The 22,051-nt window shown below is 40.4% G+C and overlaps 1 protein-coding gene across 1 annotated transcript in view; it reads right to left on the bottom strand.

The window, feature by feature from the left end:
* Positions 1-22,051, bottom strand: part of robo1 (roundabout, axon guidance receptor, homolog 1 (Drosophila)) — a 371,682-nt gene that overhangs the window by 335,607 nt on the left and 14,024 nt on the right. The window contains 3 exon segments of the mRNA XM_034700847.1: positions 5,370-5,600; positions 5,726-5,787; positions 19,547-19,624. Coding sequence (XP_034556738.1) covers positions 5,370-5,444 — 75 coding nt within the window. The 5' untranslated portion in view covers positions 5,445-5,600; positions 5,726-5,787; positions 19,547-19,624.

The following is a 22,051-nucleotide window of genomic DNA, read 5'->3' as shown; positions in this document are numbered from 1 at the left end:
TATTTCTTGAAGCTTGAACCCTTTCCAATAACACTGCATGCAAGTGACCTTTTCTAGTCAGGGAATAGTTTGCTGAACATTCGCACAGATTAAGCATGAAATCATTAAAATTGCGATACTGGCAGACAGACCGGGCACGTCAGAACAAGAGCCAAATGTTACAGCACCTTATGGAGTGTGAAAGGTTAACAGGGGGAAGAGAGCAGGGAGGGAGTCTCGAGCTAGGAGACGAGAAGCAAGAAATGTATGCAGTGTTCTGGTTTTATCTCTGTATCTATTCGTCTTTCATTTCTTCTTTGAGACTTTCCTAAAACTTCTTAATGATTCAAACTAAAAATAAGAGCAGCATTGAATCTAATGATTCTTTGTAGGCAGCTGTATCTTGTCTCACTTAACCTTCATTCTTCAGCCTTCAATCGGAAGCGATCATAGTAACAAGTCTGAAGTCTCATATCCTGTTTTGTCTGGTTGTGAAGTCAGGGAGCAGGTCCAGATGGCAGCTCTGTTAGTCAAAGCAGTGGAGCTTCTCTGGCAATGTAAATACCCATGATGCATAGCCTGTGATTGACAGAGATGATTAAAAACTCTCTCAGTCTCAGGGAAACAAATAAGAGATACGACTGTAACTGTCTGAGAGAGATGCAAACTGGCTGTGGGTCAGGGTTCTTAAATAGAACAACTGAAAAGTACTATGTTGCAAGGAATACAAACCTAGAAATCTATGAGTAGGCTAAGAAACATTAAGTAGATAAATTACAGATACAGCTAACTTAAGGAAGGTATAATTCACAGAGAGAGAACTGTGTGATAAAGGAAGAGCATCATAACACTAATAAAGCAAGCCTTTGTCATTTTAATTGCAGGGCTGGAACCTCGTGACAGTGTAGGTGTATATCACCTGTTATTACTTCCCCATTGTGCTGCTGCTTACACGGCCATTATGAGCAGCTTCATATAGAAGCACACTGAGCACACTGTACACAGTCGATACTTTAATATGCTCCGCGTATATACTGCTGAGCTGCACAAACTTTAAGCTGATGACTTGTGCAACTCTAAAAATATGCGTCTTCATTAAGTGCAGCTTATATTTGAGACTGCTTTATTGACTGTGGTGTGTTGTTATGGGGGATACAGCTCTGCATTCCTATTAAACAGGATATCAGAAGTTAATAAATGCTAAGTACAATGCTGACCTACTGTTGAGGACATTGTTGTGATTTATGAGGACTCAAATTGTGTCTATAAGCAAAAAAAGCATTGACCTTATTGGTTATTGCTCAGGTGAAGGTTAATGCATAAACATACAAACTTGTATGAGATAATTTCCATTTAATAAGGACAACATGTCTTATTAAGCAGGGTTTCTTTGAGTAAAGATCCCATCAGGAACAGCTGGGTCACATATTTCATACTTTTAAACGAATCAGTGTGAAAAATCTTTACATTTATGATCATAATTGGGCATTTTTTCCAATAAATCCTAATTTCTGTTGTTCTGTCATCTAAAAGAATCTTCATTCCTCTGCAAAAACACAGTTTAGTTTTCTACAAGCAATCTCCTTTCATACCCAGAAACCAGTCTCATAATAATGCCGGCCCACTGAACATCCGACACATCTTAAATTCAAATCAATACTGAACACTTCTGCCAAATATGCTGATGACTCTGCTTGCAGAGACTGATGTGTTCCAGGACTTTCACTGATCATGCACTGCACAGTTTTGTGTAAACTCTGACCTTCAGTCGAGTGTGTTTCGTCTTCACTGCTGAACGTGTAGTCCAGTTTCTAACAGTCACTCTTTTTCATTTGTAACATGATTATTCAGTTTCTTTATACACTGGGTGGTTTCTTCAAATCTTTAGTGGTGTGGAACTGAAATGATAATTGTCAGCAAAATGTCTCAGCCGTAGCTAAGATTGACTTTTTTATTCCAGGGCAGACTGTGGTTTGGTGCCTTTTACAAAATGTAAAAGGCATCACAAATTGAGCATAAGATAAACACTCAGGAAATTTCCTAAATGCAGTAAGTGATAAGAAATCCATTTAAAAGACATTTTCATGCTTTACTTGTAATGTCTCAGACACAACTTAGTTTTTTTTTTGCAGAAGTTTTAAATCTTGGGTCAAATAGTTGTTTCATGAAGCATAAAAACTAAATGTGTAGTCAAGCTTTATGACTCGAATTTCCATTTGAACTTGTACCATTTGGCAGGATGTTTTTGGCTCTGGGAGCAGCTAAAATCCAGTGATCCTGCATATTTCTGATGTATTGAGGACAAGGAGCTTTTAATCCCAACAGAACCTGTCGAGATAAAGCCGAGTGCTGCTGGATTGTGCAGCGTGCTCCTAAAACTTCTTTTATAGTGATGATTTATCCTCATGAATCGCCACATATCTTTGAATAGCCGGTTAAAGCAGTTCTTCCAGCTTTTGCTGTCAATAAGCTCAATGCTCTGATGCCTATTTCTAACCAAGACAATGAAAGTCTGTAAACATATATTGAATCCTCAGATAGCATCGTCTTCAAAGGTCAGATCTGTGATAATCGAGTTATGTGAGAAAGATGATACATCAACATTAAGTCCTGGTGTGACTTTGAAAATAAACCACTGCCGCTGTAAGTTGGCAATTTACAAGAAAGGCAAAAACATGTTGATTAAAGAAATATATTTATCATAAGCATTAAGAACTGGACAAGAGATTTGGAGATTCAAACAAACCAGGTTGCGTAAAGGCAATACGTCACAAAGCCTCTTCTGAAATCATCACCCTTCCAGAAACTCTCCTTGAAAGATTTGATGAGTTCTGATTTGGTTAGAAGTACATCAAGTGACAAAATGAGAAAGAGAAGAGGGAACCTGCCAGCCTTCACTCCTCTGAACACCTGGCCAACTGCTGTGCTAAGTGTCCTTGGGTGTCCATTCAACTTTTCTCTTTTTAATTACACCACCTAATACAGTTGGAAGGGGGAGATTTCAGGCACTGCTGCCCAAGCCCTTTGTTGGCAGGATGCTAAAGTCCTCAGGCTACTTTTCAATTTTGGCTTACAAGAGCCTAAACTGGGTCTGATTATGCATTCTGTGTGGCAAAATACCAAACATGGTACTCAAATTAGCCTAATTTGAGGTGGTATTATTAGAAAATCACTTCAAGTTTAAAAACCACATTGAGTGAGGCAAGTATTTCTCAAAGTCAGTGTTCAAGTACTGTAAAATTCAGTGTATAAGACACACTTTGAATACCTTTTTTGTCATCTAAAAAGTGAGCAGCATCATTTACACAGGTGTGACAAATACACCTGTACAAAACACAGAGAGGTATTTAAGGGTTCTCCAATTCTACCCAAAGATGGCACTCAAAGAGACAAGTGGCAGCTGGGTACATAGTGAAGCCGACCAGTCTAAAGATGCCACTTTTCCACTGATTTTCTCCCTCATAAGTTCATAACTGAGCATATTGAGAAAACTGCGTTATATTGTATTAAGCAAATCAACCTGGAAAGTTCTGGTTTGATTGAAATACCGTACCACAGTAGGATAGTTGAACTCAGCCTGTGGTTGTGATGATAGTTGTAAAGTATAGACAGACCCAGTGAACAGGACTTTTTGATGTCTTAATTCAAGAAGTTGTAAAACAGATGGCATTAGAAAGAGTTACACATTTCTGCATCTGTTCCCATACATTTGTGGGTTCATTATGTTTTCCTTTTACTGCGGGTCTTCGTATTGTGTTAACTTTATTTAAGAATTAAAGTATTGTGGGCGTTGCTAGCGTCGTGGTCAAGGTGCAAGCCTTATATTCAGAGGCTATGGTCCTCATTGCAGCAGTCGCAGGTTCGACTCCCGGCCTTGACTCCCCAAAATTCCTGTCTCTCCTCAGCTGTCCTATCCAATAAAGACGAAATGCCCCAAAATATAACTAAAAATAATAATAATAATAATAAAATATTGGAATCAAAACAGGCTACACAAATGCACAGAAACTCCACATTACTGAAGGGATTGTTTAAACATTTTCCCTCTAGGAGCTCCACAAAAAACAAGACTGTGTGCACTTAGAAGATAAGATAAGATAAGATAGGATACTCCTTCATTCATCCTGCAACGGGGAAATTCACTGAGTTACAGCAGCAAACAAGAAGGTGCACAGTACAAGAATTCCAACAAGAATATATATATATAAAAAAATAAAAATACAAAATGTCCATCAGAGCTGTCCATCTCCTGTCAGCCACCACATCCACAGGGTCCAGGACTGAGCTGGCCTTCTTCACCAGTTTGTTCAGTCTTGCTCTCCTGTATCCTGTCCACCCACAGCAGAGGAAATCCTTATATTACATGTTTTAAGGTATTTTAACTCTAGAATTGTTTGTGTCCGTGTTAAATCAGCGTGTGGACTTCTTTGCTGCTTTTGTGACCACAAAAAGAAGCGAAATGCTCCAAAGAGGGTTTTGAAAAATATTCAAACTTAAAATCTATTTTTGTATACCACAATGGATCAAAAAGAAAGAAAGAAAGAAAGAAAGTAAGAAAGAAAGACGGGGTGCTGTTGGCCTAGCAGTCTAATCGCACGTCCCATATACCGATGCCATAGCCCTCGTCCCAGAGGTCGTAGGCTAGATTCCAGCCTCAACCATTTGCTGCATGTCCTCCCCCACTCTCTACTCCCCACATTTCCTGTCTCTCTTTAGCTGTCCTATCCAATGAAGGTAAAAATGCCCAAAAAAACATATCTTAAAATTACAGAAAAACCGACTACTGAACAACTCATGCTGGACTCATTAGGCCTACTTTTTGCTCTTAGATGACCGAAGATAAATCTGAAACCCCACCGCTCAGTCTTGCACCATCAAACACATTTTGTTGGTTCTTTGAAAACCTTTTTCATCAAAGCAGAACATTGAAAACCAAATACGTTTTTTGTAAATTGCTATCACGCTCAAGATACTTAGAACTACTTTCAAAGAGAAGCTGTTCTGCATTCTTCTGCTGTTTGCTTTGTCTGTAGTTTTCTATCCCAGACATCTTCACATTCCTGTACCTTTAAGTGTTAAACCTCCAGCTCTTGTTTGAAATAGCATGGCACTGGCTGAAAGGAGCAGTCTGATTTGCCCTTTGCAAGAATGTGATGAGAAATCTCTCTGCATGACCCCGGCTCGGAAACATCTGCACACTGGGATTTGTTACCTTGGATACCTGTGCACACAGAACCACTTCCTGCAGGGTGAATTTCGTGTTATTTTATGCATTCAAAAGGCTTTAGAGGGAAGAATCTGTGTTGACATCGCTGACTATACCGTGACAGAATGCAGCTCACAGCCATTTTTCATATCTTTTGTATGATCAGCTCTGTATCTATCTGTACCTCAGGATGGGTTTTCTTTGTTCTGCCCTCTTCTCCTCTGAGCTCCACACCTCCATCTGAATCCCTGCTCCTCATCCCTGATACCTCTCACACTCAATGACTCCATCAATGGCCTGACAAAATACAGACAGGTCCCTCTCCATCACTCCGTGCTGTGCTGAAATGAGCTCTGGATCTGTATGTTGGAGGCGATGGGGGCGTCATGGGCAGTGATGGGACACAGCCGCCGGCCTGTCCCCAGAAACAAATGGTTGGCAACACACCTCATTTTCTTGTCTTTTTTTAGTGTTATTGAGATTTCTTACACATACGACAGACATCAGTCATTGTCAAAACTGTATATATTTTCTTTTCACCTTTCAGCTTCGTAGTTCAAACTAGCTGGCAACTCAGTCATAATTCCAAAGATTTCTGAAGACTGTCGAGAAAAAAACACACAACAGTCAAACTCCCTGCAACAACAAATGTTAACGTGAAATTGGCAAAACCCTCAAGCAACATAGAAATGACTTGTCTGTCTGGAGCAGATAAGGGAAATATTGTACTGTGGTGTACAACTGAATGTGCAACTTTGGCTCTGGGTTTGCTGATTGCTCCTCTTTTTTTTAAATTCAACATTACTTACTATAAACCATAGCCCTATTCACACAGGATAAGTATTACCTGGGGACTTCTGATCATCTTTAATAATTGTGGAGGATGTCTTTGTGTTCTCTATCCACTGCAAATCAGCCAAGTCTGTAATTTGTAAGGTACAGATTCCAGGGCAAATCACCTGCCATATGTTAGGACACACAGAGGTCGTCTGATAATATCTGCCTGAATCAGCATCTCAGTAATTTGGGTAGTAATTATTTTAAGAAGGTCTCTGATGCCTTTTCTGCGCTTTTCCAGTCAGAGATAGAGGCTGCGGCGGGCATTGTAAATCAAGGATTTGACTGCAATTTGGGTGCAAATTCATCTGGTTGAGGTCATTTAACTACACAGTACTGCGTTTGAAGAAAAAGCAAACTAAAATCAATCAAAAAATCAGCTTTTGTGCAAATTATGAGAGTAAGAGGAGATTTTTTTTCCGGATAACGTGCATGAAGATATCTGCTGTTTGAAGGGTGAATTAAAACACTTTCTATCATACTCCAGATAGGACACATTTAAGAAACACCATACAACCATTGGTGCAACAATCAGACCTATAGGACTGGTCATTGTCACAGAGCTCATAATTGTAACATAGATTAAGCACATGAGTGATGTGTCATGATCAAAAGCTGCGGCTCTGAGCTCTGGTTCTGGTTCTGGTTGATTGAATTGGTTCTGGTTCTGTTTACTTGAGTTTGGTTCCTGTTCCGTTTGCTTGAGTTTGGTTCTGGTTCTGTTTGCCTCAGTTGGTTGTGGTTCTGTTTGCTTGAGTTTGGTTCTGGTTCTGTTTGCTTAACTTGGTTCTGGTTCTGTTTGCTTAAGTTTGGTTCTGGTTCTGGTTATGTTTTCTTAAGTTTGGTTCTGGTTCTGTTTGGTTCTGGTTCTGGTTCGGTTCTGGTACGGTTCTGGTTCGGTTCTGGTTCGGTTCAGTTCTGGGTCGGGTTTGGGTCGTTTCCGGTTCGGTTCCGGTTCGGTTCTGGTTCGGTTCGGTGCTGGGTCCGGTTTGGGTCGGTTCTGGTTCGGTTCTGGTTCAGTTCTGGTTCAGTTCTGGTCTGGTATGGTTCAGTTCTGGTTTGGTTCGGTTCTGGTTCGGTTCTGGTTCAGTTCTTGTCCGGTATGGTTCGGTTCTGGTTCGGTGCTGGTTCGGTTCTGGACCGATGTGGTTCGGTTCTGGTTCAGTTCGGTTCTGGTTTGGTTCTGGTTCGGTTCTGTTTCAGTTCTTGTTCAGTTCTGGTTCGGTTCTGGTTCAGTCCTGTTCTGGTTCAGTCCTGGTTCTGATCTGGGTCAGTTCTATTGGGTTGAGTTTGGTTCTGGTTCTATTTGCACGAGTTTGGTTCTGGTTCTGTTTGCTTAAGTTTAGGTTTTTGGTTCTAACCCTAACCCTAACCCTAATGCTAACCCTAACCCTAACCCTAATCATAACCCTAACCCTAATCCTAACCTAACCCTATTCACAACCCTAACCCTAATCATAACCCTAACCCTAATGCTAACCCTAATCCTAACCCTAATCAAAACCCTAACCCTAACCCTAATCATAACCCTAACCCTAATCATAACCCTAATCATAACCCTAACCCTAACTCTAATCCTAACCCTAACCCTAATCATAACCCTAACCCTAACCCTAATCCTAACCCTAACCCTAATCATAACCCTAACCCTAACCCTAATCATAACCCTAACCCTAACCCTAATGCTAACCCTAACACTTATCATAACCCTAACCCTAATAATAACCCTAACCTTAATCATAACCCTAACCCTAACCCTAATCCTAACCCTAACCCTAACCCTAATCCTAATCCTAACCCTAACCCTAATGCTAACCCTAATCATAACCCTAACCCTAACCCTAATCATAACCCTAACCCTAATGCTAACCCTAACACAAATCATAACCCTAACCCTAATCATAACCCTAACCTTAATCATAACCCTAACCCTAACCCTAACCCTAACCCTAATGCTAATCCTAACCCTAATGCTAATCCTAATCATAACCCTAACCCTAATCATAACCCTAACCCTAATGCTAACCCTAACCCTAATCCTAACCCTAACCCTAATAATAACCCTAACCCTAATGCTAACCCTAACCCTAATCTTAACCCTAACCTTAATGCTAACCCTAACCCTAATAATAACCCTAACCTTAATCATAACCCTAACCCTAATCCTAACCCTAACCCTAACCCTAACCCTAACCCTAATCCTAATCCTAACCCTAACCCTAACCCTAATGCTAACCCTAATCATAACCCTAACCCTAACCCTAATCATAACCCTAACCCTAATGCTAACCCTAACACAAATCATAACCCTAACCCTAACCCTAATCATAACCCTAACCTTAATCATAACCCTAACCCTAACCCTAATGCTAATCCTAACCCTAATGCTAATCCTAATCATAACCCTAACCCTAACCCTAATCATAACCCTAACCCTAACCCTAATGCTAACCCTAACACTAATCATAACCCTAACCCTAATAATAACCCTAACCCTAATAATAACCCTAACCCTAATGCTAACCCTAACCCTAATCTTAACCCTAACCTTAATGCTAACCCTAACCCTAATCCTAAGCCTAATCATAACCCTAACCCTAATCCTAACCCTAATCCTAACCCTAATCAAAACCCTAACCCTAATGCTCACCCTAACACAAATCATAACCCTAACCCTAATCATAACCCTAACCTTAATCATAACCCTAACCCTAACCCTAACCCTAATGCTAATCCTAACCCTAATGCTAATCCTAATCATAACCCTAACCCTAACCCAAATCATAACCCTAACGCTAACCCTAACACTAATCATAACCCTAACCCTAATAATAACCCTAACCCTAATGCTAACCCTAACCCTAATCTTAACCCTAACCTTAATGCTAACCCTAACCCTAACCCTAATCCGAACCCTAACCCTAACCCTAACCCTAATACTAATCCTAACCCTAACCCTAACCCTAACCCTAATGCTAACCCTAATCATAACCCTAACCCTAACCCTAATCATAACCCTAACCCTAATGCTAACCCTAACACAAATCATAACCCTAACCCTAATCATAACCCTAACCTTAATCATAACCCTAACCCTAATGCTAATTCTCACCCTAATGCTAATCCTAATCATAACCCTAACCCTAACCCTAATCATAACCCTAACCCTAATGCTAACCCTAACACTAATCATAACCCTAACCCTAATAATAACCCTAACCCTAATGCTAACCCTAACCCTAATCTTAACCCTAACCTTAATGCTAACCCTAACCCTAATCCTAAGCCTAATCATAACCCTAACCCTAACCCTAATCCTAACCCTAATCAAAACCATAACCCTAACCCTAATCACAACCCTTACCCTAATCATAACCCTAACCCTAATCATAAGCCTAACCCTAATCACAACCCTAACCCTAATCCTAACCCTAATCATAACTCTAACCCTAATCCTAACCCTAATCATAACCCTAACCCTAATCATAACCCTAACCCTAATCCTAACCCTAATCATAACCCTAACCCTAATCATAACCCTAACCCTAACCCTAATCATAACCCTAACCCTAACCCTAATCACAACCATAACCCTAACCCTAATCATAACCCTAACCCTAATCCTAACCCTAACTCTAACCCTAATAATAACCCTAACACTAACCCTAACCTTAATCATAATCCTAACCCTAATCATAACCCTAACCCTAATTCTAACCCTAATCATAACCCTAACCTTAATCATAACCCTAATCATAACCCTAACCTTAATCATAACCCTAATAATAACCCTAACCTTAATCATAACCCTAACCCTAATCATAACCCTAACCCTAACCCTAATGCTAACCCTAATCATAACCCTAACCCTAATCATAACCCTAACCCTAACCCTAATCATAACCCTAACCCTAACCCTAATCCTAACCCTAACTCTAACCCTAATCATAACCCTAACACTAACCCCGATTTTCCTCGACCACCTGAAGTGATTCTATGAACCTGTTTGTTATATCAGGGGTTCTCAAACTTTTTGGAGCCAGAGACCCCTTACAGGTGAGAAAATTGTCCATGGACCCCCTCATAATTGTAACATAGATTAAGCACGTGAGTGATGTGTCATGATCAAAAGCTGCAGCTCTGAGCTCTGGTTCTGGTTCTGGTTGATTGAATTGGTTCTGGTTCTGTTTACTTGAGTTTGGTTCCTGTTCCGTTTGCTTGAGTTTGGTTCTGGTTCTGTTTGCCTCAGTTGGTTCTGGTTCTGTTTGCTTGAGTTTGGTTCTGGTTCTGTTTGCTTAACTTGGTTCTGGTTCTGTTTGCTTAAGTTCGGTTCTGGTTCTGGTTATGTTTGCTTAAGTTTGGTTCTGTTTGGTTCTGGTTCTGGTTCGGTTCTGGTTCGGTTCTGGTAAGGTTCTGGTTTGGTTCTGGTTCGGTTCTCGGTCCGGTTTGGGTTGGTTCTGGTTTGGTTCTGGTTCGGTTCTGGTCCGGTATGGTTCAGTTCTGGTTCGGTTCTGGTTTGGTTCTGGTTCGGTTCTGGTTCAGTTCTGGTTCGGTGCTGGTTCGGTTCTGGACCGGTATGGTTCGGTTCTGGTTCGGTTCTGGTTCGGTTCTGGTTCGGTTCTGGTTCGGTTCTGGTTCACTCGTATTCTGGTTCAGTCCTGTTCTGGTTCAGTCCTGTTCTGGTTCAGTCCTGGTTCTGATCTGGGTCAGTTCTGTTAGGTTGAGTTTGGTTCTGGTTCTATTTGCATGAGTTTGGTTCTGGTTCTATTTGCATGAGTTTGGTTCTGGTTCTGTTTGCTTAAGTTTAGTTCTGGTTCTAACCCTAACCCTAAGCCTAATCATAAACCTAACCCTAACCCTAATCACAACCCTAACCCTAACCCTAACCGTAATCCTAACCCTAACCCTAATCATAACCCTAACCTTAATCATAACCCTAACCCTAATCACAACCCTAAACTTAATCATAACCCTAACCCTAATGCTAACCCTAACCCTAATCTTAACCCTAACCCTAACCCTAACCTTAACCCTAATCCTAACCCTAACCCTAATCATAACCCTAACCTTAATCATAACCCTAACCCTAATGCTAACCCTAACCTTAACCCTAATCATAACCCTAACCCTAACCCTAATAATAACCCTAACCCTAATGCTAACCCTAACCCTAATCTTAACCCTAACCTTAATGCTAACCCTAACCCTAACCCTAACCCTAACCTTAACCCTAATCATAACCCTAACCCTAACCCTAATCATAATCCTAACCCTAACCTTAACCCTAATCATAACCCTAATCCTAACCCTAATCATAACCCTAACCCTAATCTTAACCCTAACCCTAACCTTAACCCTAATCATAACCCTAACCCTAATCACAACCCTAACCCTAATCATAACCCTAACCCTAATGCTAACCCTAATCCTAACCCTAATCATAACTCTAACCCTAATCCTAACCCTAATCATAACCCTAACCCTAATCATAACCCTAACCCTAATCCTAACCCTAATCATAACCCTAACCCTAATCATAACCCTAACCCTAACCCTAATCATAACCCTAACCCTAATCACAACCATAACTCTAACCCTAATCATAACCCTAACCCTAATCCTAACCCTAACTGTAACCCTAATAATAACCCTAACACTAACCCTAACCTTAATCATAATCCTAACCCTAATCATAACCCTAACCCTAATTCTAACCCTAATCATAACCCTCACCTTAATCATAACCCTAATCATAACCCTAACCTTAATCATAACCCTAACCCTAATCATAACCCTAACCCTAATCCTAACCCTAACCTTAATCATAACCCTAATCATAACCCTAACCTTAATCATAACCCTAATCCTAACCCTAATCATAACCCTAACCCTAATCCTAACCCTAACCTTAATCATAACCCTAATCATAACCCTAACCTTAATCATAACCCTAATCCTAACCCTAATCATAACCCTAACCCTAATCCTAACCCTAACCTTAATCATAACCCTAATCATAACCCTAACCTTAATCATAACCCTAACCCTAACCCTAATCATTACCCTAACCCTAATCATAACCCTAACCCTAACCCTAATCATAACCCTAACCCTAACCCTAATCACAACCATAACCCTAACCCTAATCATAACCCTAACCCTAATCATAACCCTAACCCTAACCCTAATCATAACCCTAACCCTAACCCTAATCCTAACCCTAACTCTAACCCTAATCATAACCCTAACACTAACCCCGATTTTCCTTGACCACCTGAAGTGTTTCTATGAACCTGTTTGTTATATCAGGGGTTCTCAAACTTTTTGGAGCCAGAGACCCCTTACAGGTGAGAAAATTGTCCATGGACCCCCTCATAATTGTAACATAGATTAAGCACGTGAGTGATGTATCATGATCAAAAGCTGCGGCTCTGAGCTCTGGTTCTGGTTCTGGTTGATTGAATTGGTTCTGGTTCTGTTTACTTGAGTTTGGTTCCTGTTCCGTTTGCTTGAGTTTGGTTCTGGTTCTGTTTGCCTCAGTTGGTTCTGGTTCTGTTTGCTTGAGTTTGGTTCTGGTTATGTTTGCTTAACTTGGTTCTGGTTCTGTTTGCTTAAGTTCGGTTCTGGTTCTGGTTCTGTTTGCTTAAGTTTGGTTCTGGTTCTGTTTGGTTCTGGTTCTGGGTCGGTTCTGGTTCGGTTCTGGTACGGTTCTGGTTCGGTTCTGGTTCGGTTCTGGTTCACTCGTATTCTGGTTCAGTCCTGTTCTGATTCAGTCCTGTTCTGGTTCAGTTCTGGTTCTGATCTGGGTCAGTTCTGTTAGGTTGAGTTTGGTTCTGGTTCTATTTGCATGAGTTTGGTTCTGGTTCTGTTTGCTTAAGTTTAGTTCTGGTTCTAACCCTAACCCTAACCCTAATCATAACCCTAACCCTAACCCTAATCACAACCCTAACCCTAACCCTAAGCCTAATCATAACCCTAACCCTAACCCTAATCACAACCCTAACCCTAACCCTAAGCCTAATCATAACCCTAACCCTAACCCTAACCCTAATCCTAACCCTAACCCTAACCGTAATCATAACCCTAACCTTAATCATAACCCTAACCCTAATGCTAACCCTAACCCTAATCTTAACCCTAACCCTAACCCTAACCTTAACCCTAATCCTAACCCTAACCCTAACCCTAATCCTAACCCTAACCCTAATCCTAACCCTAACCCTAACCCTAATCATAACCCTAACCTTAATCATAACCCTAACCCTAATGCTAACCCTAACCCTAATCTTAACCCTAACCCTAACCCTAACCTTAACCCTAATCCTAACCCTAACCCTAACCCTAATCCTAACCCTAACCCTAACCCTAATCATAACCCTAACCTTAATCATAACCCTAACCCTAATGCTAACCCTAACCCTAATCTTAACCCTAACCCTAACCCTAACCTTAATCATAACCCTAACCCTAATGCTAACCCTAACCCTAATAATAACCCTAACCCTAATGCTAACCCTAACCCTAATCTTAACACTAACCCTAACCCTAACCTTAATCATAACCTTAACCCTAATCATAACCCTAACCCTAACCCTAATAATAACCCTAACCCTAATGCTAACCCTAACCCTAATCTTAACCCTAACCTTAATGCTAACCCTAACCCTAACCCTAATCTTAACCCTAACCCTAACCTTAACCCTAATCATAACCCTAACCCTAACCCTAATCCTAACCCTAACCCTAATCACAACCCTAACCCTAACCCTAATCATAATCCTAACCCTAATCACAACCCTAACCCTTACCCTAATCACAACTCTAACCCTTACCCTAATCACAACTCTAACCCTTACCCTAATCACATCCCTAACCCTAATCATAACCCTAACCCTAATCACAACCCTAACCCTTACCCTAATCACAACTCTAACCCTTACCCTATTCACATCCCTAACCCTAATCATAACCCTAACCCTAATCACAACCCTTACCCTATCCCTAGGGTAAGAATGGTTTTGTAACAGAATAAATGCACAAAATTGGGCAATTATAAGGTTTCTCATAAAAACACTGTATGTAAAAGGGTTTTTAACACATGAACCATTCTTTTTTGCAAAGTTAAGGTAAAACATACGGCTACAAAAGATCCTAAATTAAGAGCCGTTCGGGAGTTGAAAGAGTCGACTCTTCCTTGGGAGCAGAGTCAAAAGAGCTGGCTCTCTGAAAAGAGCCAAACTTCCCATCACTAAAGCACATGCTTCCTACCATTTGCTCTCTTAGTTGCCCATGGAACTATTTGTATTATAAAACGTATCGATGTAAATACTTCAGACCTGTACCATAGTGATAAACAGATAACACTTCATTTTGAATCAAGTAAATACCACTTGTATACTTTAAAACAGAGGGTCATTTCATTCCTTGTGGACTCAACATGACAGCATTTATACTTTTCAAGTAATTGATCTTAAATGCTTTCAGAAAATTAACAGTAGCAAGACTTACATATCCATTCGAGCCACCAAATGGTATCATAACAATGGTGTATATAATGTTTTGTAATGACACAGCACAATTTTATGATTTACTAGAAATTTATTCAAATTATTTCACGGACCTCCACTCTATGGTTCGCGGACCCCCAGGGGTCCCAGGACCCCACTTTGAGAACAACTGTGTTAGATGTATTGTTTGCACAAAAATCTGCTCCTGCTGTGGTCCAGGTAACAGATCATCAGGATTTCCCCTTAAAGATGAGATCCTTTCTAACAACCTCCCTGGCTTGAGGGAAGTACTGCAAAGAATCTGAGACTTTAAATAAACTTAAAGTAATAGAGCACTTAGCTGCCTCTTGTCTCGTTCATTTTTCAGGGGGAAATGCAAAATCCACCACTTACACAATTACAATAACCACAACTCCAGGCAGACACTTCAACTGAAAAGTGTGGCGTTAATTGCAGCTTAAATGGCCTCTTTTGCCTGCTAAACTGTTCAACTGCTTATTTTCTCTTTAAACAAGATTGGTAGTTCGGAAAAGGAGAAATGATTCCACCCTGAGATGCTGCCGAGAAAGAAAAGGGCACAATTAGTTTCCCGATCAATTTGCCAGGAAGAGGAGGGGAGAAAATCAATACTCTGATTATGCATGAGGACGTCATGCGCTTACATTGAGATCAAAGCATCAATGATCTAAGCTGAAGCAACAAGGGATCCATCCATACATGAGCCATCAGTCATGTGTGGAGGAAAGGACGAGGGTGAGAGAGATCAGTGTGTACAAAGGGATAAATTGCAACATGATATGTAAATGGAGACAAGTTATCTTCACCCAAGAGCATAAGGAATGATGCTACCTTTTATTATCTCATTTGTAATCAATAATGTGTGAATTCTCTGTGGACGCACTTAGATGTGTCCTCTGAGAGTTCCTGTGTTTGAAAAGCAAACAGGGAAAAGAGGGCGTGGTCAGGTGTTTATCTTAATGACTGTGAGTTAACTTAAGGATCAAAAGACAGCTGATTAAAGTGTGGAGTTAAAAAGACTTAAAAGATTCATGCCACAGACTGTATAAATAATGGGCGTAGTATCCCTGACGTCACTCATCTGTTTCTGAAGCGCTGTTTTTAAGCCAATCGTCAGCGGTAGCCATATTGGAAATGCTGAACTCAACATAACTGCTGTCAAACTAGTGTGAGGTAAAGAGGCGGGCTTGGAGCCTCCTAGCCAACAGCTACAGTGTTCCCGCCTGTCAATGAAGTCAGCTGTGCCTCTCGTAATGGAAAACTTGTAATCTTAATATCTTCAAAATTGCTGTGTTATGAAAAAAATCACGCACCGTACAGTGTGTGCCGATCGCAAAATGAGCTATCCAGACTACAATCGTTTTTTCTACCAGGCTGTAAACATGTTTATTTCTCCTGTAAAGATCGGCTTTTTTGAAGTAGTGTGTATGCCTCAAGTGGACACTCGATGAACTAAAGTTTTTAACACTTCCACATTGGCTTCAATTCTCGCGGCCAAAGGTTGTCGCTTGATTCATACCTATTTTCCTGAAAGTGGGAGTGCACTTTTTTTTTTCTATAAAGCCAAATACAAAAGCAGCACAACACTGAGGCCCTGTTCACACCTGTCCTGATATTATTTCAAGAAAACAAATTGAAGTGCAGGTGTAAACGCACCAAAGAACCACAGAGGGCACCCTTTTTTCCCACCGTCTGTTTCTTCTTGTATCTGTTCATGTTCTTATTAGCTCATTAAAATTATGACGGCTACCAATTGATTTGGATACACTAAGGAATTAGGGATGGGACATGATTTTCGAATATTTGAATATTTGTTCACTTATTAAAAATGGAAGAGCTCATTTTCTCATTCTAAAAGTGCAATTTTTCATCGTTTTCACCAGTTCCTGGTTGTAATACGGTATTCCCGCCAGACGGTGGCTATAAGCGTCTCAAAGCTGCTTGCTAGCCACATCAATTTACAGGAAAAGAAGAATGCTAACTGCATTCAATAGCAAAGTAAGAAGAAAACATTAGCGACAGTCACTGCAATTTGCTCCGTTTCTGAATCACACACCACTACACATGTATTTCCAGAGACTGAGCATGGCTGTAAAATGTAAACACGTGCCATGCTGCTGTATCATGGATACATCGGCATAAAGATCAAGACAGACGCTGTCAGTGCCCGCTACTAGCAGCACCTCGTCCTGCTTCTGGTTAACATGACTGCCACACAAACGGACTATTTGGTGGACAGGTGTGTGTGTCCGCGGGGTGGATTATTTGAATAAAAGCCAAATAGATGCCAACAATTATTGAATAGTATTTTGGCTTGAAATGCCCTTGAAATGCTTCCCTATAAGGAAGCAAGGTTGGGTAACAACTTTCAAACAGGTCACCCAGGACACATGTTGATGCCACGTGTGAACAGACTTTTACACTACCAGATTTCCAAATGTGTACTTTTCAACAACCAGTCTTTTCCCTTCTATTTTGAGGTCAGAGGATAAAGATAGAGCTCATATCTCTGGACTGTTGCTGTTGTAACTCACACATAAAGGCATTCAAAGTGATAAGAAAGGGTGCACAATACAACCTTAAAGAACCTACAGTCTGCTCCTTCTTTTACCAGCCACATACCACTGCTGAAATCGTTCAGTGCCCCCTGAGTGGAGTGTCTGAAATCGAGTAAGTCTTATTGGTGTGAATTACGGAGAGAGCCTGAATGCGACACATTGTTCCGTCCCTTTCACACAGTATGGGAAGCAGCAGACGGATAAGTAAGTGAGATGAAAGAGCGGTGCACCTGGCAGGTCCGCACTCAAACATCTTTGATCCGCTGAGGCAAACATCAAAGCCTCCGTCGGGGGCTTTGTGTGGACGCCAGCCCACCAAGCACTCACCACTATAAGCACCAATCTACAGCGTAAATTACGACTCAACAAGAGGGGAGGCTTGAAAAAAATGGTTTATTTCAGCGGCTGGGAATTACCGCAATTGCACAGTTCGTCTACAGTGAAAGTAACTCGGATGTAATCAGTCCAGTGGTGATGGGAGGAACATGTCAGTGCTATTACCATGGCAGGAAGTGTTTGAGGGAAAAACAAGGTACCCATCATGTGTGCTCACCTTGTGTTGGGGCCAACAAACTAAAAAATGACAAATTGAGAGCCATGTCCACAGTGAAGCCACAAACACCTGATTATTCAACAGATAGCCCATCCACCCTTTTTTACATCCACTTTGGAAAGCCCCAGATATTCAGTATGTAAGCTTTTCTTCTGACACTACAACTTAGTACCACATTGGAACTGAAAATTGCAATCACTACGACCAAAATGGAAAACTAAATATATTTAACTCAAGACTTTCAACGTACACGTGAGATTTTGAGGATACAGCACACTACGGTATATGAGGACACTGGCTTCCCCGTTTATGACTTCATCAACATCTGCATTTAACATTTAAAATTTGAAGCAGACTGAACACTGGCATACTCTAGATGAGTTCAGGAGTAGACCATGGCCATACATGATAGATTTTGAGCAGATTGAACCTTGAGTTACAACAACTTCCTGTTTCATGGTAAGGCATTAAAGTTTTTCTTGCCACCAGAGACGCACCTTCCAACGATATCTTACAGTCTCAACAACACATCATCAAGGTCTAAAGGCTTTCCTGTCCACATCTAAAAGTGGACATGTTCAACAGAGTTAGAGAAGTACGTCAAAGTGGAAAACCTGATTTCCTGTTCGCACCACTTAATTTGTGATTTATTGTGGAATAGAGAGAAAAAGAAGAAATAATTGTATTCAAAGAGGGTCCATGTAACAGACTCTCAACAGCTCTCACAGCTGGAAAAACCAATCAAATATAGTAGTAACAGATGTCAGTTTAATTGACAATGCGAGATGGTATTTAAGGATGTTATCTATATCCTTTTTCTAATAACCTGAAGTTAATAAGGCGCTTCAGCACAGTCGAAGAAGACTGGCAGAGTGAATAAATGAGTTCTCCTGAAAACCAACAAAGAAGCCTCCAGATCTCTGGGGAACAGAGAAAAAAAAAGCTTCACCTATAGCTGTTATAAAGAAAGAAAACCAGGGGAAGCAGCAGCAGCAGGTAGAGTTAACATGTGGGAGGGTAGAGAGAGAGACAATGTAAGTGCCCTTGTAGTAAAACTACGTAGACTGTTGTTTTAAAGCAGACAGGTCCACAGAATGGTGACCTCAGTGCATTTTATTTATGTGGTTTACATCTGGAGATGAAGCTGCAGATATATGGAGCTTCTTCGTTTTGAACGCAGCAGCTGTTTGTATGAACCAGACGGATGTGATTTATTTAAAGAAGTGCTTACAAGATATTAAATCACTTATATCAGACAAGTGGATTGGCAATATGCTAAAAGTTGTAAGAAATCTATATTTTCTCCACATCTGTGATGAAGTTCTCAAATTAAAGTTTTGATCAATGGGAGTTTTATCAGCAAGTGTTCATTTATCTTCAGATAAAAATCTCATAAATCTTTGAGGAAGCCGTTTCGCTTCATGCTACAGCAGGTACTCTGCAGATAATAAAGGTGTGGGTTCTACTTGAAATGTGTCTGACATGTTATGTTTAATTTATTCATTTAAATAGGTTCAATTTATTTGTTATTTTGCTTTGTTTTCCCATCAGTGGGATTTAATTAGCTGTGGGAGAACAGGAAGCTGGATCACTCAGGAAGCGGCTGCAGTTCTGGCCGTGTTCGGGGAGTACTTTGACAAGATGTAATTAAACTAGTAAATTTGCATTAAATTTTACAGTCCTCTGGTGGTCGTTCCACTAAAATCCAATTTAAATTGTGTTAATATTTTTCATCTTTCCTGGCAGTGAAAGCATTGTTAACCAATAGAAGCCCATACTCTACTTGCAAAGTAAAGGTAGATTTAATGACTGACAGATTTAATCAGTACATTGTTTATCTAGCTATGTTGTGTAGCATGCAGCACATACTGTATACATGTATACTTACATTTAGCTTAATATGACTCTGTGGACAACGGTTGATGGATGCTGATAAAGACAAGGGGTCCCTGAACTAGTCCAGAATCTGTTGGATGACATAAGCAGAATCAATAAACTATTATATGTGATAAACACACAATTTATCATACTGTCAGGGATAAATGTTATGCTCAAAACTTCAGGGTTACATTAAATACGGTAAAATCATTTTTTGGCAAATTTCTTTTTTTGGGGGGGGGGGCGTCATCACAGTGTTCACAGCAGTCACAGGTTCAATTCCCTGGCCTTGACCATTTGCTGCATGTCTTCCCCCCTCTCTACTCCCCATATTTTCCTGTCCATCTTCAGCTGTCCTATCCATTAAAAGGTGGAAAGTGCCCTAAAATGTAACTTTCAAAAAAAAAAAATAAGTAAAACTTTATTTTTTCATCCATCCATTATCTTGACTGCTTATCCCGTTAGGGGTCACGGGGGGCTGGAGCCTATCCCACCTGGCTACGGGCGGAAGGCAGGGTACACCCTGGACAGGTCGCCAACCTATCACAGGGCTATTTTTAGGTTAAATAAATAAAAAATATTTTGACTCTACTTTACAAGCAAGGCTTAACCACACTTATCCTGAAACTCTAATATAATCTAATGACATATGAGTGTTTTTTTCCCCCGCACGTGACTCATTTTTCAATCAGTCCAAACAGAGGATGCCACAGAGAGAGGCCGGCCCATCCAGTAGTAGACCCAAACTGGGAGGAGTCAGCTCATTGTTCCTCCTTGAAGACGCCCCGCTGATGAGCTCCTCATTGAGCTGCAGAGTGAAAAAGGGATGACTACTGTCTACAGTATAATTGGACAAATCAATCAATTACATCAATAGCAAATTACAACATTCATAATTGATCGCTGAACAAATGCAGTATAGATCACTGCAAGGTTCGATAGCTATACCACAATATTCATGTTACACTGAGCATATTCAGGAACTAATTAAATCTCAAAGGAGACGATCAATGTTTGAAGTAGCATGAGGGAGGTATTGATTGTACAAACCAAGATCTCTTCTACCAGTGATTCAGACTGCTTGACATGACACCAGCTTTTATTTTGATGAATCTTTTACATCCTCTGTTACAGAAAATAATGCCCTCGTAGCAGATAGAGAGCACAGAAGCTGGAATAAAGTAGTAAATCTAATAACTTGTGGATATACAATATGTATGAGCTCTGAAGCAAATCTCCCATTGAATGAAAACATCATTTCTCTATAATATATATATCTGCATTTAGGTATTAGACGGGCATTAGCACAGCAATGAGGCATTTCAAAAGCCTTCACAGCACTTACTCTACACAAGGAGTGCGGCTGTCAGCATGAGAGTTTACTTGTCAAATCAATGCGATGGATAGCAGGATAATTGCTAATGTCTCCATAAAAAGATGGAACATTTGCCTGAAACTTAATGTACACAGTTATGTGGCTGCGTTTTGGTTCGACTTGCTTTCATGATAAAAATGTTTTCTATTTCCTTGAATCAAAAAACCTGCATATGAAACTGCCTGGCTTACTCGTACTTCTTAAGCAGAACTCGTAAATTATTCATGTCTCAAAGCTGTGACAAAGCTTCAGCACTTGATTGCGCATCTTTTTTGATATCTCATTGTTTTTATAATTCCATATTTCTTTTATGTTCTCACAGACGCCACACTCTCCACAGTAATGTCCCAGAAAGTCAGAGAATGTGGCGTCTGTGAGGTGGAGAAAAAAGACACTCTAAAGTTTTCAGGCCAACTAGGACTCTGCTTTATACATAAAAGTTTTAATGTCCTATTTGCTGCTTCAGCAAGCTCATTATTTCACCAAAATCATTGCCATGGATGCAAATTTTGCTTTTAAAAACTCCATGGGAAGAAAAGAGGTTGAGTGCTGCCCTTTAAAGCAAGTGTTTTCTTTTAACTTTTCTGTCATGGTTTATGTTTAACGCAAAACAGAACGAGGGCATGTTCATTTGAATGATAGCTCTAACATCACTGAGCAACAGAATTAGGTGAGTGAAAGGTGGGCTTGCTAAAAAGTTAAACACAATTATTCAAGTATTCAAAGTTTCCCCAGCATCTTATTAATCTTATTCAGCTATAAACAGAGAGAGGATGAGATGGCAGCTAGCTTACTGTTACCCGTTTATGCTTTGTAGCTAGGTGTATTTGGTTCATACTGACTCTCAGCTACCATCTGATTTAGTGCCTTAAAACCAGAAATGTAGTAACCTGAAACAGAAAAGTTTCTTGAAACCACAAACTGAAATAAAAAAGTCTGTCAACTAACTCTAGATGAAAGTTTACAGATACAGTGTGTAGAAATGGGAATATTTAGCGACATTTGCGATCAGATTCTAGATCGAAACGCTCCCATGCTCACCCTTTCTGTCAGAGGTGATAGTGGCCCATTTGGACAAGAAGCTCCTGTGATGCATGATAAGTATGACCCTCCATTTATTAAAAACATCTGTCAATACAA

This window comes from Notolabrus celidotus, chromosome 14 (assembly GCF_009762535.1).
Source record: "Notolabrus celidotus isolate fNotCel1 chromosome 14, fNotCel1.pri, whole genome shotgun sequence".
NCBI classification, from domain to species: Eukaryota; Metazoa; Chordata; class Actinopteri; order Labriformes; family Labridae; genus Notolabrus; species Notolabrus celidotus.
Note: the sequence above shows the minus strand (reverse complement) of the source record. Positions and strands in the feature narration are given on the sequence as shown.